This window comes from Alligator mississippiensis, chromosome 4, assembly GCF_030867095.1.
Source record: "Alligator mississippiensis isolate rAllMis1 chromosome 4, rAllMis1, whole genome shotgun sequence".
NCBI lineage: Eukaryota > Metazoa > Chordata > Crocodylia > Alligatoridae > Alligator > Alligator mississippiensis.
This window is the reverse complement of record NC_081827.1, coordinates 152,722,108-152,735,957: the sequence shown is the minus strand read 5'-3', so window position 1 is coordinate 152,735,957 and position 13,850 is coordinate 152,722,108. Positions and strand designations below refer to the sequence as shown.

The 13,850-nt window shown below is 41.0% G+C and overlaps 1 protein-coding gene across 8 annotated transcripts in view; it reads left to right on the top strand.

Moving 5' to 3' along the window:
- The window catches only part of BRCA1 (BRCA1 DNA repair associated), a 55,015-nt gene that overhangs the window by 14,651 nt on the left and 26,514 nt on the right, over positions 1-13,850 (top strand). For 7 of the 8 annotated variants that reach the window (XM_019500302.2, XM_019500307.2, XM_019500298.2 and 4 more), the window contains 5 exons: positions 2,894-3,030; positions 4,822-8,220; positions 8,989-9,074; positions 12,134-12,287; positions 13,679-13,811. In XM_019500302.2, the coding sequence (XP_019355847.1) occupies positions 2,894-3,030; positions 4,822-8,220; positions 8,989-9,074; positions 12,134-12,287; positions 13,679-13,811 (3,909 nt within the window). The remainder of the gene's footprint in view (positions 1-2,893; positions 3,031-4,821; positions 8,221-8,988; positions 9,075-12,133; positions 12,288-13,678; positions 13,812-13,850) is intronic. The other variant, XM_019500313.2, reaches the window with a different exon arrangement.

The window sequence follows — 13,850 nt, the reverse complement described above, 5'->3', positions numbered from 1 at the left end:
CAAGAAGGCCTGGGTGACAGTGTAAGTCTTTCAGAGTTGGTTCAGGGATTATTTTTGTCCTGCAGTTGATAAATGCTGTGCTGAGAACAATCTGTCCCACAAGGCACTTCTCATTTTAGACAATGCACCAGGATATCCTACCACACTTGTTGACCGCAGTGATAATGTAAAAGTTGTTTTCCTGCCCCCAAATACCACCTCCATCATACAGCCGATGGACGAGGGTGTCATCGCTGCCTTTAAGGCAGGGGCGGGTAATTATTTCGGGTGGAGGGCCGCTTACTGAGTTTTGGCAAGCCATCAAGGGCCGCATGGTAGGCCTGGGCAGATTAATATTAATTTTCTAAATTTTTTAGGGACCCCACGGGCCAGATTGAATGGCCTGGTGGGCCTCATTTGGCCCATGGGCTGCATTTTGCCCACCCCTGCTTTAAGGCTTATTACATAAGGAAAACATTCACTCAGGCAGTCAGGGCTGCAGAAGGAGAAGATGCTCCAACCCTAAAAGAATTTTGGCAGGGCTAGAATATCCGCAAGGCAATAAATAACATTTCAAGTGCCTGGGATGAAGTTGCCTCCAAAACAATGAATGGTGTCTGGCAAAAGCTTTGGGCAGACTGTGTCCAGGATTCCTACGAGGTTGAGGAACCAGTGGTGAAAATTCAGGACAATATCGTTGAGCTTGGAAGGAAAATTGGATATGATGAACTTGAACCTGAAGATATTCAGGAGTTGATCAATTCCAACAGGGAGGAATTGAGCAATGAGGACCTCATTCAAATAGAGCAGCAGAGAAGCCATGAAGAGGAGGAAGATGCTGAGGAAAATGTTCAACCAGCAAGGGCTTTAACCAGCAAAGGCATGGCTGAAGCTTTCAAACTTCTTGAAGCTTTTTTTTCCTACTTTGTTGAGAATGACCCTGACATGCATCACAGTTCTGCAGTTGCAAGAAAAGTTAACAATGAAGTCAGTTGTTACAGGCTGCTTTAAGGTGAAAAGAAGAAGCCCAAAGTGCAGCTATCAATGGATTCCTTCTTCAGGAAGTGCACAACTCCAGCTTCAACCGCTGCAGCCAGCCCTCAAAAAAATCCTCAGCCAAGCACTTCAAAATCCCCTGAAACTGACACTAACCCTGACAGCTCTGGTTTGGGGTGCTGAAGGAAGCCGAAAGAGCAAAAAGTAAAACTGAAAGTGCATCTGTGGATACCGTTCATTACTTTATTTTGTAATTTTATACATTGTTTCAAAGTTTAAAATATTAAATAAAGTATTTACATGCATTTAGATGTTTGAATTAATTGATTTTGTAGTACTAGTGGGGGATTTCAGCAATTTCATAGTACGAGCGAGGAGCTTCGGGAATGAATTATCTCTACTTACATTCATTCCTATGGGAGAATTGGTTTAGCTTAACGCTGTTTTGCTTAGCACTTGGTTTTTCCGGAACCAATTAAGAACGCTAAGCAGGGGTTGCCTGTACTTAGTTGCTGTAGCATGTAGCATAGTGGTTCTCAACCTTTTTAGGGTCAAGGCACCCCACCACCACTTCTGAATGAGGCAGTATCCCCAGCTGAGAACCCCTAGTGGTACTGCCTAAGCTAACCTGAGTGCTTCTCACTGGGCTCTGCTTATGGGAAGGACTGTGAAAGTCTTATGAAACTGCCCCAGTGGCACAGCCAGCCTGGGTACTGCTATGTCATGAACTAATCTAAGGTTAGCTAAGGCAGTACCACTAGGGGTTCTCAGCTGGGGATACTGCCTCATTCAGAAGTGGTGGTGGGGTGCCTTGACCCTAAAAAGGTTGAGAACCACTATGCTACATGCTACAGCAACTAAACTACAGTACTGCTCTTGCATTAGGGCTCTGATCAGCCTAAAGCAGGAAGGAGCTGCCTCGTGATGCCAGCTCTTTCTGGTATAGTGCCCCCAGTGCTTCTGGAGCAGAAGTAGACAGGAAAATTCCATCTGTGCTTGTCCTGAAAGAGCTTAGAGGAGGATGCACCAGACAGCTGTATGGTATGCTGCCTGCTTTAGGCTGATTAGAGAAATGCAGAGCAGTTTTTTACTTGGCTGCTGCTGCAGCACCCCAACTGAGAACCATTGATGTAGTAAATCTGTTACAATCACAATAGGTTACTCTTGGTGTATATCGCATGTGTTAGTGCCATAAAAGCCTCCAGTAGATGCTGAAGCATCTGTAACAGTGATTAAATGCATAACAGACACATTTGGCCGACACTTATTATGGAATTTCACAGCAGAGTTGTGTGTTTCATCCTGCCACTTTCATGAAGTCTGATTTTTTTTTTCTTTTTTTCTTTGAAGGGAAACATAGACTCAACTGTTATCTGGCTCTGTTGTCATTTAGTGGTTATGTTGTGTAGGATTCTCACTTACAGGCCTTAGATCCTCACTGTGAGACTAGCAGAATTCTCCAAGCTCTTGAATGACTATTTTTGACAGGGAGGGCAGCAATGAGAAGCTAGAATGGCAGAGCTTCACCCCCTCTGTTGTGTGCTCCTCCTGGCAGCTAGCAAAGCTGCCCTCTGAAAGTTCTGGTCATCTTCAGTTCCACAGGGAGCAGAGTTATAGGAAGAGAAGCCAATTCAAGATGGATCTCTCTGAGAGAAGTGGGGTGTGTGCACACATACATGCATATGCGCATGTACTTTGTTATGATCATACAATATATATGAGGAAAGTTCATCAAGAAAGGTTTCTCCAAATTCTATGGGGGAGCTGAATTGATGAATGCAAATCCTACAGGGTGTTACATTGAAAGAAGCAGAATTAAGCCATTAACTAACTTCCTTTTTGCTCTTGAAAGCAGTCTCAGAACATTTTCATACCTGTCTGCCTGTATTTTTTGTTTCTTCACGATGCTTCTCAACAGGGTTCAAGACAAAGAAATGTTTCAGACTCCACCTGAAAAGCTTGAAGAAGAACTGAAGTATGCTGAGAATGAAAGTCCACACAACATGCAAGTTACCAACCTAGGTGGAAGAGAAATACTTCTTTCAGACTTCAGAGGTATGTATTATATTTTTGTGGGCAATAGTACTTATTAGATGTGCATCGATACATCGGTCCAAGATATAAAGAAAATTGACTTATTGATTTATCGGAAATCAGCTTCTTTTGGCTGATGTGACCGATAAATGCTCTGTGCATGCATGCAGGTGCAGCACAGCACGAAGGCAGTGAGGAGCATAGCCTGGCAGCTTGGAGAGCTGTGTCCGGCTGGTGAGTCTGTTGTGATGGAAGGGGAGGGAAGAAGGGGGAGGAAAGTGGGGGGCAGATCAAAACCCCTATGGTGAGGGAGGGGCTGGGGCAGGAGCAGGCACTCCCCAACCGGGGCAGGGCAGGGCATGGGACAGAGCTGCAACTCATCCAGTAGGTGTGGGAGGGGCGGGGGGCAGCTCCTGCAGCTACGCGCAGCCTGGGAGGGCATGGGGGGTATGTACCCCCGGATCTGGGCAAGGCAGGCTGCCACTGTGGGCTGGGGCCAGGGCTGCACTGGGCTCGTCCCGCCAGTAGTATTTATGGACAGGGGAGAAGTTTAAAAATGAGTACATTTGCTTGCATTGCTATACCAAATTTAGTGGTATTTTATTGATAATCTTGGCTAGAGTGTTAACTATCTGTTTGCAAGTTAAGGTGAAAAATTAGGTGCATTTGTGTACTGGAACTGAGAAAAATATAATGTAAATTGAATTTTTTAAATTGTCTACAGGTTCTTATGTAGTCTGTCATCACTGTAGTGTTGGCGTACTTGCCAATTGTACAATAAACAGCTTAATAAATGTCTGTTTAAACACTGTCCATTCCTTCTCTTATCCTTTTTCAGAGGGAAAATTGTATGAGCAGCATAGCATTTTGTTGGTTTTATTTGTAAATTGAAGGAAGGTCACAGAGTCAACATTATCTCCCATTCCAAGTGCAAGGGTTTTGTGTCCTTTACTTCCTGTGGGAGCTTTGCCCCAGTCTTGAACCAACCTTCAAGAAATTACTTGTCTACCCTTGCTCATGTTTGCATTCTCTCCTGCACACATGAGCTCTGCCTTTTTATACATTTCTGTTTTGCCAGAGGAGCAGCATTTTTCTCTGTAGTTTGTGCCTTGGAAATTTCAGTCATCTTCTTAGGTATCCTGGGCCTAGGCTACTGAACACCATGACAACAAGGACCAAGACCTTCAACTTGATTTAAACTACATACCTGATAGATGGATAGATGTTTCTAGAATTAACTGTTAAATAATGATGTTTTTTCCTGACTCTGTAGTCAAAGCCTCTTACAAGCTATTCTGCCATCTTCATCTGATAAACTTTCTATTCATTCCACATGCTCAATCTAAGTTGTCTTTTTTTAGTTTATTCGTATTTTTTCGTAGCTTCATGTCCAAAAATAAATTTTGAAGAGTCAGCAAATGAAAGAATTATTGTAGTATAATGAAATAACACTGCATAGAATTAACATTAAATCTGAGTAACATGCTCACCTGGAAACCCAGAGAAATGAATTGACTTGGTATTAATTAGCTTTTGAAGGTTGAAGAGGGAATAGGATAGTGTAGTGGGAGTAATGAAAACTCTGAAAGTAAATCTTATGGGAGAATGAGAGACAAGGTAAGTCTAGAATAACTAAACAGGAAATAGCTAATGAGTGTGTTAGGGGTATCAAGCTCATATTTATGCTGATTTTTAGCTATAACTGGTATTTTAATAACATTTTTATTTACAAACAAAATACCTGTTAAGAGCTCCATTAGCCTTGCATATGCAAAACATGAAATGCTTAATAATTTATCTTTGTATTTTCAGGTGAATGTGATTTCTCAGAGGAAGGCTTAGGAAGCAGTGAAATCATTCAAAATATCAGTGAAGACTTCCAAGCTGCTCAAGTGAATTTGGCTGAAGAGCATTTAAAGAATAATCTCTGCATTTCTGCCTCAAACGTGCATGCAGAGCCATGTGACAGAACAGCCAATGCTACATCTCCACAGAAAAAGGACAGTAGTTTATTCAGCAGTGGAGAAGAAATGAGTTCAGTGGGAGCTCTGTGCATCAGTAAAAGTGAAGAGCCTGGTTCACAGCACAGCCCTAAAAGCCAATTGAATAAAAACAAGGAAACAACTAGTGCTGTACAGCATGTAAAAACTTCTGAAACATGTGAACAAAAGTGTGACTCCTTACATGAAGACATTTCTTCTCTGGAGCAGTTACTGCAGCCTGAAGCTATGCCCACTGATACTTTGAGCCAAGTTTCTAAGAAAAGACTGAAGAAAAGCATTCAAAAAGTCAATGATTGGTTTTCAAAAAGCAGTGAAGTGCTCTCTTGTTCCCCTCAGGATGCTGGGGCAGCTGACATAGAAGAGGAAGGTTCATGTTTGTCAGACAGAGATTCCTCTATTTCGGGGAAGACTGACATAATGGTAAACTGCTTGGAAGTTGCAGTGGAATGTGAAAATGAAAAGAGTTTGTCAAAACCCAGTGTGCATAGCATTGAAAATAAAATATTTGGGAAAACTTATCAGAGAGATAGAAAGTCAAATCGGCATGTTAATCTTGGAGTAGTACCCCAGATTACAGAAGTGGAAGATGTTACTTCTGATGTGCAGCACTTGGATAATTCCAGAAATGACAGATTAAAGCGAAAAAGAAAGACTGTCTGTGGTCTGCAACCTGGAGACTTCATCAAGAAAAGAGATGCAAAGGTTGTAGATGAGCATGATTGCCTTGTTCCTGCGAGGGGAAAAGCTGGTGATTCTTCTGTTGTTGGGGGAGATCCAGTTTGTGAGAAAAAAAGGGAAAATACCTCAGCAGAACTGCCTCTCGAGAAAGGAGAATTCATCTTTAAAAATGATGTTGAGAAGGTAATTGGTGACTGCACTGATGGAGAGCCAGAATTAAAGGACTGTGACCAAAGGAATGCTAAAAAAAGATGTAGCTCTCTAATGGAGAGAAACAGACATTCAGCCAGAACCAAGCATACTCTACAGCTGGTAGTGAACAGAAACTCAAGTTCTCCTCATCAGACTGAGCTGCAGATTGATAGCTACCCAAGTAGTGAAGAATCAAAAAAAGATTCTGAACAGAGACAAGTTAGGCGCAGCAGAAGGCTTCAGTTACTGACTGGGGAAATGACGAAAGAAACCAGGAGAAGAGATGAGCCAAATGAAACATCAAGAAGGCAAGCCGATAAAAATGATAGTTTTTCTTCTGGATTCCAGAGAACTGTCTTGGTCCATGCCCCTAAATGCAAAGACCAGGCTGAACTGCAGGATATATTGAACCATAGGGTACCTTTGTCAGACTATAATTTGAAAGGTACTAACCTTGAAGCAAACAAGGTACACGGTAGTCCTGAAACCTCTTTTACCATTATGGAAATTGAAAAAGATTCCTCAAATCCCCCACTACTACAACTTCAGGAAGCAAATGCTTGTTCTCTGTTGGCCAGTGCAGACACTCAAGACAGCCATTCACTCCTGCAGCCATGTTCCATGAATGTTGAGCAAACTGCTGGCCCAGTACTAAATTCATCTGAAACTAAGCAGTGCACAGCTACAGAACCCAACAAGAGCAAGTTACATGCTTGTTCACCCAAGGACAATGGATGTTATACAAGATATGATCCAGAAAACTTCAAAAAACAAAAGATGACTGAAGCGAAAAGCATTTTAGAGTTGAACACAGAAACTGAAGATAGTGAGTTAGATGTACAGTACCTCCGTAATATGTTTAGACATACAAAACGATTGTCATTTACTCTTCATTCTGGTCTAGTGAAGGAATCTGCAATAGAAAACACTGCTTCTGAAGCTGAAGGGAAGATGAGTACTAACCAGATAGAATACAGATATAACAGCAGAGATTTAAAAAATGATCCTATGCATTTAAAAAAACCATCTGTAGGTCTGACTGGAGTCGATGAGAGAGAGTCTAAAACCTGCCAAACAGCTAAAGATGTCTCTGGAAATGATACTGAATGCAGACACATTAGGGAGCATGGTTCAAATGCTTCACAAGTACAAAGTCAAGAACAACTTTTGTCTTCAGCGAGGTTATTTGGTGCCAAAATTAAAGATAAGAGCAGACTGCAAAAAAGAAAACAGCCAGCTGAAAAGACAGTGTCCTCCAAACTAGTGAGAGAAAGTGAGTTAAATTTGGACCTAAACCAATATAATAGAAGTCTAAGTGATCGGAATAATACAGAAGAGCCCATTTTCCAAGGAACTGGTTTAAGCATAATTAACGAAACAGGCTCCAGTTCAGAAAGCAATCAAGCAGAAAAAACTGAAGTAGCTGAAAACAAACAGCCAGTATTAAATGTTCAGCCTGAATCTATGCTGAATTGTCTAGCAGTTTGTCAACAAAGTCCTGCTGAATTTAGTTGCAAAGTCTCAGAAAAGAAATGTAGTGAGGGGGAGGGCAAACAAGTAAAGAGTGATAAAGAACAAATAAACCAAGTTGCCAACATAGGGGTACCTGAGTGTTTAATTTCAGAAGAGGCTCTGGAGCAACCCATTGAGGACACCAGTGGTTTTCCAGCACTATCTGAGACCCCTGATGACTTAGTGTTTTCTGCTGAAGACCTTAAAGGTAATAACAGCTTTTGTGATGCTGACAGGAAAGACATTTCTGCTGTGTTTGTTAAAGCAGATGAGAATGCCCTGGTAAGAGGCATCAATAGTGACAGCAGTAGCTCTAAGTCTAGGTCTCAGAGCTTTGTTCAGAGATCTCAAAGAGTGGTGCAGAAACTACAGTCCTCTGAAGAGGATTCTAATGAGGATGAAGACCTACCATGTTTTCAGGCATTAATATTTGGCAAGTCATCAAGCACACACACTCAATCCCAAAAACAGAAGATGTCTGTGAGAAGATGTTCAAATCCCTCAGCACAGATGTTAGCACTGCAAAGTAGCAGCAGTGGCAGTGACAAAGTTGTACAGAAGATGCCTGAGGCCACCTTAAAAGAGGTGTGTGTTTCTCCAAGCCAAGAATCTGAATGCTCTGTTAGCTTATTTTCTTCCCAGTCCAACATGTCAGAAGATTCAGCTAACAGACCAGAAGACTTGAGGCTAGTCCCTAGTACCAAAGAGAAGAAAAACTTCAGTGAAGGCAAAGAAGCTAGTCCACATGAAAATGAAGAGCTGAAAGGAAGAAAAAAATCTTTGCAAGATGAACACCAGGGAGACCCAAATTTGGAATTAAATATAGGTACAAAGCAAGATTTACATCTTTGCTGCAATTCATTGTGTGTACTACCAAACTGCTTAAAAGGTCCTACTTCTATACTAGGACTAACTTGTATTGTGTATCTTACGAACACAGAACAAACAGTCCCTGCCCCCAGGAGCTTGCCGTCAAGTTAAAACCATAATTTACTTCCTCGTGGTTTTTCGTTCTTGAAAATAAAATTTTCTATAGCAGGTACTAGGTGCAGGTTAATTCATATTGTAAGACGGCTCAACTCCCGTTTAAAGGGCATACGTTTCTTATTAGAATATAATACTTGGATCTAGCAGCAAAGCTTCAGTGTTACTTCTAAGGTTGTGTCTCCAGACTAAATGTAAATGAAGTAGAAGTGATTTTCCCCTTCCTGTTCAACTGTTTAGGACTTTCTTCAACTCAAACAGAAGTTTTTTAAATTCACAGAATAGTTGCATATTTTTCCTTAAGAAAAATACAGTCTTTCAAATCCTTCAATAAGTTATTGTTTGGGATGCATTCTTAAGGTAAAAAGGTCAATAGCTTTTAGTGCCATTAACTTCCAAGGTCCTTAGGATAGGATTTTCAAAAAATGCTCAAATGAGTTAGGACATGAGCCATGTTGAAAGGAACATGAACTCCTAAGGTACTCAGATGCTTTTGAAAATGTTGCCCTCAATTCCATTATGGCGGACTTACAGTAATGAGGACCTGTTGTGAATGAGACAAGCTTTTAACAGTACCTTTTAAAATATGAATCATAACTTCTTTTTATAGGTGAGCCATCTGGATATGATAGTGAAGCCAGTCATCTAGGAGATTCATATGGATTATCCTCTCAGAGCGAGATTCTTACTACACAGGTATGCAAGTTCACTCAAAGATCATTGAAAAGCACTTAATGAACTTACTAGCCGCAGCTGGTTAGTGTAAGTTCTAGAATATAGGCAATTGCAAAATTTATTAAATCCATGTTGCTATACGGAAAGAATGACGTTAGAAATTTAGTTCAAATACTTTACTATTCAGGATCACAGAGCTGCATTTATGCCATTATTTGTCACCTTTTGTCTTTTTTTGCATTATAAGGACATTCTGCTACAATTGCTCATCACAGCACTGATTTTTGACGCTTAGTTTTTGTTGATGTCTGTTAATAAAATCCACTTCTATACTTGATTAGTTTGGGAAACCTGGGCATCCAATACCCAAAGATTGCATTGATAAGGAGTGATACTGGATTTGCTTTAAAACACTTATCTGGGCTTATTATCCTGTCTTGAGTAGAAGACTGGACCAGATGACTTCATAAGATTCCTTCTAGCCCAGGGGCAGGTAAAGTCTGGCTCACGGGCTGGATCAGAACTGCGGCAGACTCAATTTCCCAGCAGCCCCTGCCCACATCTCTGTGGCTGGTTTCCATTGAGACCCCAGGAGTGGCGGGGCTATGACAGCATGGGGCCAGGGCTTCCATGAAGACCAGCCCCAGCAGCACTAGTAGGGTGGGGGGGCTGCTGTAGGCGGTAGGGTGGGGGGCTGCTCGGGGACTGGGATCTTGCAGCGGTGACAGTGTGGTCCGGAGCCAGGGCAGAACTTCAATCCTGCTGCCTGCACATCCCAGGCAGGGGCATGCAGGCAGCAGGTTGTGGCTCAGACCTGGCTCTGGATCACGCTGTCACTGCCAAAAGATCCCAGCCGCGGTCCTAGAACAGCTTCCTGCACAGCGACGTGCCCTGCCCGCACTGCTGGAGCCAGTCTCCATGGAAACCCTGGCCCCCCCACTGTCACAGCCCTGCTGCTCCTGGGGTTTCCATAGAAACTTGCTGTAGTGTGGTGGGCAGGGGCTTCTGGGAAATGGAGTCTGGCCACCAGCCAGATCCACCATTTTGTCTAGCCCTACTTTCCTATGATCCTATACCACTAGGGAATAGCATTATGACCTGAAAGCCTTGTTGTCTTGGATTAATGGTTTGCTCCAGTGATTTATTAGAGGAATGCATTCCTTGCCTTCTCGAGCAGCGTTCCAAAACAAACCAATTACCTGAATTTAAAATATATACTGGTTGGTTGACCTCAGTCTAGTTCCTGTTGATGAGTTGTCTTGCTGATCTTTTTCCAAGGCTTTTCTTACAATTAGGACACTATTGACAATCTCAGCCCAGTTCAAGGAGAACTGAGCTTCATTCTTGAATGGTTTTTCCATTTTCAATCCAGAATATGTTGCAGGTAGTACAAGTCATTCTTTATCCTAGTGAAGCACAGCTATGCTTTGGCTTTGCAATGCTGCAGCTTCAGTGGTGAATAAAAAGCCCAGAGTAGGCAAACCTTAATGCCTATGGACTGGGTTTGTTGTTGAAAAAATTCTAAAAAAGTGAAGAAGAAGGCTAGTAAGTGATTTAGTAATGAGAGTGTTCCACATGATGGCAGTGGTGAAACTGAAAAAGTCTTGTTAACTGTTTTAGAAACCACCTTTGTCAAGCATGGAAAACATTTTGTAAGTTTATAAAAGCATTCTCTGAAACCAGGGGTGTAGGTTGTAACCGTGTTGGTCTAAGGACATACTAAAAATCATGGACTAAATATAGACATTGGATTTTTGACACATTTATAATCTGCCTGACAACTGACTCCCCAGCCCAGCCCCTGGCTTCTTTACTTTTCATTCCATCTAGGAAGAGCACACACCAACTGCTGAAACTTCCTTAGCCTGACGAAGGGTTTTTGAACCCGAAAGCTTGCTTAATAACTATTCTCCAACTATTTGGGTTGGTCTAATAAAAGATATCAAATTCACCCAAGGAACCTTGTCTGTTCTCTGAAAACATAAATTCTTCATAGTCTGAGAAGCTATGCAGCATGATTTCAAGAGAGTATGCACAGTTTTCAAGAATCAAAAACAATATTAGGAAGGATGGGATATTTTTCTATTGGAAAATGATCTATAAGGGTTCCTAGTAATGTTGCAAAGTAAGCATATTAATTTCTGTACTACCTATTTCAAAATATGAGTTGTTTAATACTCATGTATAGGGAGGGACCTACCAAATTCATGATTACATGATTTTTGTGAAAACCATGAATTTAGTAGGTCCTGTGTGGAAAAAACCTGGTCCCTGCAAAAGCCCCCAAAAACACAGGGACTGTGAAAAAACAGGGAAATGGGGGGGAGCTGCAAACAAAGGCGGGAAGCCCTGGCATCCTGAAGCGGGAAGGCGGGGAAAGATTTTCATGTCAGAGCAAACCGGGGGAGGGGAAGGGGGGATCGTCTGAGGGGTCCTAGAACTCCTGCTCCTCCCTGGAGATTGACAGGTGGCTACCTGTCAATCTCTGGGGAGGGGACTTCCAGGGCCCCTCTGCCAGAGGTGTGGGAGGTGGGGACACTATACTCCACCTCAGAAGTAGTGCTGGATGTCATGCTGGGACTGCAAAATTCAAAGGTACCCACTGAATTAGGTAGGTCCACACTCGTGTATGAATCCCAACATGGCTGGAATGTACTGGTATGTGCAGACTAAGATAAATGTGGTATGCAAGGGCCACTTTGTTAAACATGCCTCTTATGGGGCATTCCACAGGCCAGAACAATTGAAAGAAGTAATATTCTTCTGTAACTTTATATGAAAGTAATCTTTCTGCAGGAACCAACACCCACCCTTGCTCCTGTTTAATGAGGTTCTGACAACTTGGAATCTGTGTCAGTATTCTGAACTAGCAAAGCTTTTTTTTTTTCTTTTGACATGAGATTTTTGCAATAACAATTCCCAGTTACCTGAGAAAAAGTGTATACATGAATTAGGCCCCATGGTTTCAGTCAGAATCCTTCTACTGTTCCATTCACAAGTATTTTGTTACAGAAATTAATTTTTACTGTTTAGCAGTCACACTGGCTACTGGTGGCACAACGTTGTTTTTTCCATCGCAGCAGAAAAATGACATGCAAAACAACTTAAAAAAACTTCAGCAGGAAATGGCTGTGCTTGAAGCAGTGCTAGAACAGCATGGAAGTCAGGGCTCTGAATTGCCATGTTCCAGTGTGGAAGGAGCAACTGCAACGGGACTGATGATAACAGCAAGAGGTAAGCAGAGAAGCAATGAAAATGATTTATGTATTAAACTACTAGGTGGGAACTTCACTAATTATTTTTCCCTCAAAGAGCTTATATTTGGTTTGAGCTTGCTTACTCTTAATATATTTTTGCTTAAAATCAGTTTGGTGAAATACACAGACTACAGCAATAGCTCTCTTTGTATTTGTGATTTCCATATTATGTTTCTTAGGCTACAAAATGCATAATTCTTTGTTCTAGAGTACTCTCATTAGTCAACATATATTGAAAGAGTTTAAATAGGTGATACTGAGCCATATGTTGCAGTTTTCTTGGAAGTTATTCCAATTTGCCTTCCACCCCTGGACTATGGATGGATCTAGAATTGAGTAGAATTGAGTAGAAATGCTATCCCTGATGGAGCTAGCTTTGAACTGAGAATTTGTGACATTTTTTCGTAGCACCTACCAAAGCTCATGCGCCTCTGAACCAGATAGTTTTTAAGTTGCTACCCTACCTTGTGTGTGACATTTCTGCATCCAATAGACTAAATTCATAAGATAACTGTAAACAGCATGTTTGAGGATTAAGCTAGGAAATCAATTATTAGTTTCCTTCAGGCTAGAAAATGACTTAAAACAAATTAATTAATATAGTCCTTGTGTACATTGTCATGCTAGAATATGCATTTCAGGCTTCCTTGTAAAAGCTTAAAAATAATTACAGTTATTGATGATTTGATAAAAATTGCAAGCATCTCCAAGCAATTAGGTGTTTGCCTTTCTAACCACTTACGGGTGAACAGAGAGATAAATCCTCAAAAACATGATAACAGAAATGTATAAAATAGCAGGACTCTGCTTTGGGTCTATTTGATATTTCTACTTTTTTCAATATTATGTCCACCTAATTCATCAGGTATAAATTATTTAGTATGTAAAATAAAATGTAGGTGTTTGCTGTGTTTGAATACTTAGCATCTTGTGTAGGTTGATTTGGGGGACATTGGGATTTTACAGTCTGAGAGAACTTTTATAGGAATTGGAAATTAATATGGCTGTATTTTTTCAGGGTTAGTGCTATATTATAAATCAGCAGACTACTGAAAGTTGTTTAAACTAATCTCATTTCAGCAGTAGAAATTTCAGTGGCACTAATGGTTTACTCAAACAATATATGGTTATATTTCTGAGAGTACTTTTCCTAGAAGATTTTATTTGAGGTTTTTCTCTTGATGTTGACAGTTATGTATGCCTATTGCTTTACTTGATGCATTACACTTGCTTTTTTAATTGGGAATATATTTTTCCTTTTAAAGCAAATCTGATTATGTTTCTGGATTGATGTTTCAAATAAATACTTGAATCTCACACTGACAGTACATTTAAGAATGTGTTTTTATTTTGCTTGGATTTTTGAAGGAGCAATGTTAACTTCAGAAGCAGATCTCAACAATCGCAAAATCTGTAGTTCAGTAGGACTTCCACGTGATGAATTCCATGGAATGCCAAATCATTGTTTCAACAGTAACAGCAAAGGACTAGAAGAGGAAAGGTAAATTCTGCTTTCTTTTTGCTTTTTTATTGCTTTCTT